We start from the raw sequence: 5,345 nt of genomic DNA, 5'->3' as shown, positions 1-5,345 counted from the left end.
GAGGCTCTCGCACTTCATCACTGGTACCCCTCTCTGTAAGACTGGGAGTCTAGCCTCTTTGCAACAGGATTGATGCCTCCGCTGGCTTTTTGGTGAGCAGGGTGCGACGGCACAGCAGGACGCCAGCTTTGTCTAATGGGAATACTCGCTTCCTTACCTTAAGGGAGAACATACCACACAGTATGGACAGGTATGGGATTGGGTTTTAGTTTCTTCCAGGTCTGGATAACTATTGACAGAAGAAAAGAGAGTCCAACATATTAGTGTTTCCAGACCTATTCTGTTTTCTAAATAATCAGACTCAGCTCCTCCAGAGAAACCACATTTCCTTCTTGACGCGTGTAATAGCTTGTACCCTAGTTATAAGGAAACCATGTCCAGGAGAAGGATGAAAGGCCTGACCCGTATTGGCCGCCAGGTCAGCGAGGACCCAGATTTAGACACCCTGCTGTCCACCCTCTCCCCTGAGGAGGTGGAGGAGCTTCAGCAGGACATGATGAAAGTGCCAGACCTCAAGCCGGACGATGGTAAGGTCCTCGCCCAAGGGGCGAGCCAGGACGCAGCACCCTCTATGAGAAACAATGACCGGGACTGTAAACTGGACAGCAGGCGAGAGAGTGACCGTAAAGGGAGGCTCAGCGAGAGGGAGCAGCCTTTGGAGGTTTGTGAATCTTTGTCTGGTGAAGTGTCACCTTATATTGGATAAGACTAAACCCATTACTATTTCAAGATGTTTGTATGTCAGTGGTCTGAGATGAGTTTAAAAACTCAAGTGACAATGTATGGACTCATGTCTGATAAAGTACATCCTTTCCCTAGGGGGATCAATAAAGGTCCATCTTATGTAACATCCAATGTCCCTGAGGTAGTCTAATGATAGCTTTCATGTGCCATTTTTCATTTAGCTTGAAGTAAAGCGCCAACTGGACTTCATGGACACTGACTCCATCAGCTCATAAATAGTGTAGAGTTTGCTTCTGTGCCAGGGTAAATACAGTTTTCCCTGTGAGGCTTAATCACATTTCACATTCTTAATCAACATCTAACAACAGTATCAGAAACACAGAAAAACATTGATGTTATTCCGATGACACTTGAAGAGCCCACCTTGTTAGAGAGCCAGGTTTCTTGCAGTGTGTGTTTAGAGGAGAGGCACTTCAGTGGATGGAGCAGAGGCCCTGCGGAGCTTCTTAATCCCGGCCTGATGGAATTCCTTGGTTGATTGCTCCCACGCTCACTGCCTTTTAAGGATACATCTGCCAGGGCCACAGTGTCGCACGGCAAAACAGATGGAGACTCACAAATCAAACACTTTGCAAGCTACTCCCCACAAATGTATCCCTGCGCAATGAAAAAAAAGACATCTCCTTCTCCTTTTACTGAATGTAAACACACATGCCATGTTGTGTCAGGGAGGGTGTGTGTGTTGAGCAGATGGACGAGGAGCTTTCTGACAATATTTAGGTATTGCGGTTGTATTACACCAGACAAGTATATGCAAGAAAATGGTATTAGATTCAATTTAGGTGATTTACTTTGTGACATAACTCTAATATATCCTACCTAATAATCCTCAAATTCGTTGTCCTGCAGGGGGATCCAAGGAAGGAGAGCCGGAAGCAGGAATATCTGAGGAAGATGGGCCTGAGCCAGGAGGGGAACGAGGACGTGACAGTAGGGCTACGAAGACAAGCTAGTGGCTCAGGTGAAATAGATATGAATGTGGAGGAGGGAAACAGTAAAGGTCCTGGAAATTCTAATGAGGAGCGAAGTCGTCTTTCGAGTCGGTACAGGAAGCAGGGAAGCAGAGAGAGTGATGTGAAAGAGGATACCAAAGAGAGACAGGAAGACAACAAGATAAGAGACAGAAGAGACATCAGAGAGAGCACAGGTAGCAAAACAAAGGATATGATCTCTAAGTTACAGGAAAAAAAGGATGACAGCAAAGACAAGAAAGAAGACTGCAGGAGAAAAGATGAAAGCAAGACCAAGGACATTATCTCGAAGCTACGAGAAAAACATGAGAAGGAGGTTGGCAAGGAGAAGGAGAGACGATCGGAGAGTTTCAGGACACAGGGTCTTGTCTCTAAAATGTTGGAGAAGCAGAGCAAGGCACAAGAAAGCCCAGCTCCTGAGAGTAAACCAGAAGAGAAGAAGCCTAAAGATGAGGAGAAGAAAGCTGAAGATACAAAGAAGCCTGATGTGAAACTTGAGCGACAGGCATCAGAGAAAGGTGAGGTGCAGGTGAAACATGACAAGGCCGAGAAAAGAACAGACAGAGAAGAGCTGGTTAATCATAGTGACCACGTCAAAGAGAAGGAGAAGAAAGTAGAGGAGAAAAAGGATGATGAGCAGAGTAAAGGAACAGTAGAGAAAGCTGAGGAAAGTGATAAACTTGGCAACTGTATGGCAAAAAACAGTCCAAGCAGCAAGTCAAAGGAGGAAGAGGAGGAGGATGAAGACTCAAGCATGTTTGATGAGCTGATGGAGCAGGTTCGCAGCAACGACCCCTCCCTCGATGAGCTCAACGTCAACAACTCGGAGGTCATAAAGACGAAAACGCTCATAGAGTTTGCAGAGGCTTTGCGCAATAACACCAATGTAAAGAAGTTAGCTTTGGCTAACTGCCGTGCGGACGACCACGTGGCTTATGCCATCTCAGGCATGCTGCGCAACAACAAGACCATCACCAGCATCAACGTGGACTCCAACCATCTCACCGGCAAGGGCATCCTGTCTCTGATCCAGGGGCTGCCACACAACGCCACCCTGACTGAGCTCCGCTTTCAAAACCAGCGTCACATCTGTGGTGGGAAGACTGAGATGGAGATGACCAAGATCCTGAAGGAGAACTTCACGCTGCTCAAACTGGGCTACCACTTTGAGTTAGCCGGACCCAGGATGACTACGACCAACATACTGAGTCGCAACATGGACCGACAGAGGCAGAAGCGCCTGCAGGAGCAGAAGCTGGCCCAGGCCAACGGCGAGAAGAAGGGGGCGCTTGAGGTCCCCAAGACAGGGGGTGGAGGATCTCTGAGAAACTCGCCAAGAGCTTCCCCTAAACCTTCTCCCATACCCTCACCCATGCCTTCACCAAAGCTGACTCCTAAAAGAGGAGCTGGAGGTGGGGCTCCACCACCACCCCCACCTCCACCTGGGGGTGGACCACCGCCTCCTCCCCCTCCCATGCTGAATGTAGACGCCCTGAGGAACTCTCTGACCCCCGTGTCCCAGAGGAAGCTGGATGGAAAAAGCCCAGGCGGTAATGAGAACACGAGGGACCAACTGCTCGCCTCAATCAGAGGGAGCAATAAGAAACAACTCAAGAAGGTACGTAGAGGTGTAAGACAATATCACTTTAAGATCACAATATTATGTTGTAGATACTGTTAAATCTCCAAACCCTTGGTTTTTGATAAGTATTTAATGAAAGGGAGCATCTGAATACTCAAATATGTGCAACAACTTTCAATGAGCACATATACAGGTTCAACTGATTGGCACAGGTGTTTTGCATTTGTGCCAATTAGGGGATTACCCTTTGAACTTTACTGCTATTGCATTCACTGACTTCCTGTTCTTACTTTGAAGAGGTCTCTGCCCAATAGCTTGCTTGTTAAACGATTTTTGCAAAGAATTTTTGTGTGCAGATACTCTTTTTAAGTTCAAGTTTTACGTTTGATAGTCTATCACTTCATTTCCTCAGCTATGTATGATGTTTTTCTCTGTTTCAATCAATAGTTAAAGCTATATGCAGTGTGTTTGTATACCGTATATGGTTTCATGTTACCTCAAGTGTTACCTAAACAATCCTTCGAACATTTGTTTACTGACAAAGGCAAATGTGAATTCCTTTGCTAAAATTGCACAACATGAAGCACCATGATGTTGGATGGTACAGGGACTGTGATGAATGCAAATGTGGATCCCAGAAAAACAAACTTTGCACAGTTTTCCTTAAAATTATTTTCAGAAAAACAATTTACTAATACACATGGAAGCATCACACCTGTATAATGATCCTTGGCGTATTGCCAGATTAATGCAAACATCCAACCCTCCATCAAGGTTTAGCTCTGCCATAATACTTCCTCACATTAAATTACTAATTAACATTTTATTCCTCCCACAGGTGGAAGTGCCAAAGTGGTTGCAATAATATTTCCTGTTGGAATGTGCCATGAAAGAGAAGAGAGAGGGAGAAGTGGTTTTCAACATGAACTCTACACCTTCCAGATGCAGTCGAAGAATTGCACTGTGGGATACTGTGGAAAGTGAAACAAGAGATTCCCATAGGGTCGGATGCCCTCACTATGAGTTCTCCACTCAACACTGGACCAAAAGTACTCTGTGGAGAATGAGTGATGCAGGGCTCTCTGACAGCCGACTGCCATGGGTTCTGTGGTTGTTTGTCTTCAGTACATATTGCCGCTTTGCTGGTTATTTGCACTAGATAATATGAAGCCCATCATATAACATGTTGGCTTGTGTATGCATCTGAATATGAGCGTGATGGGAGTGCGATTAGCTTATTAATAAGAGATACAAATAATTCTTTATAAAATTCTAATATACAAAAAAAAAGTTTATCGTTGACAAAGTGGACATTAATTTGACCATTTATTTATTTGTGGAGAGAGAATCTTCCTTATACTTGTACGTCTTAAATCTGTTCAAACTGGGAATTCTGATATTAATTATCAGGAAATAACAAACATGGCGGCCTGACTTAAGAACAATCTGGGTAATAAAAGAGAGAAAGGTCAAGGGGTCTTCGACTGTGTGTCTCATTCCCATATCTCAAAAAATCTCAGGCAGGGTCAAATGGATTGGAAAGCAGCCCAGTGGATTCCGGGTGCATGACGAAAGAGTTTTAACATGGAAATAATTACATAACACATTTTTATCAGAAAGTGCGAATGGCTGCCCTTCAGTATCTGATGTTATATTTTGTACAATCTTTCTAGACTAGGTTTTTTTGAATACCTAACATAACTTGTAATGTAATGCATCCACGTGAATGTCATTTCTAAAGGAGTTTAATGTGATGAACAAAAATCAGAGTGCCTTTGATGTGTGCGCTGTGTAATGATTCTGTTTTATCTGATTACACATGTCTTTCTTACCGAGCCTGTATGCCTTCAATAAAATATTTTGGTATGTTTGCATTGAAAAATCATAAGTGTAATGTTATGCCTGGCTGTTATCATTAAGGAAAATATGAATATGTGAAGTGAAATATAACTGACTTTGACATTATTTTAAATATGACAAGGCAATGAATGTATGTATGTATTATGAAAAGAAAAAATATATTTATATATATAAATAATGAGCTATCA

The 5,345-nt window shown here is 43.7% G+C and overlaps 1 protein-coding gene across 1 annotated transcript; it reads left to right on the top strand.

The window, feature by feature from the left end:
- Positions 1 to 5,345, top strand: lmod1b (leiomodin 1b (smooth muscle)). The gene is made up of 3 exons (XM_063911079.1): positions 1 to 661; positions 1,594 to 3,333; positions 4,136 to 5,345. The coding sequence occupies exons 1-3, from the start codon at positions 374 to 376 to the stop codon at positions 4,160 to 4,162; spliced, it is 2,055 nt and encodes a 684-aa protein (XP_063767149.1). The 5' UTR covers positions 1 to 373; the 3' UTR covers positions 4,163 to 5,345.

The sequence above is a fragment of the Eleginops maclovinus genome, chromosome 20, assembly GCF_036324505.1.
Source record: "Eleginops maclovinus isolate JMC-PN-2008 ecotype Puerto Natales chromosome 20, JC_Emac_rtc_rv5, whole genome shotgun sequence".
Classification (NCBI taxonomy): Eukaryota; Metazoa; Chordata; class Actinopteri; order Perciformes; family Eleginopidae; genus Eleginops; species Eleginops maclovinus.
This window is presented reverse-complemented; position numbering and strand designations above follow the sequence as displayed.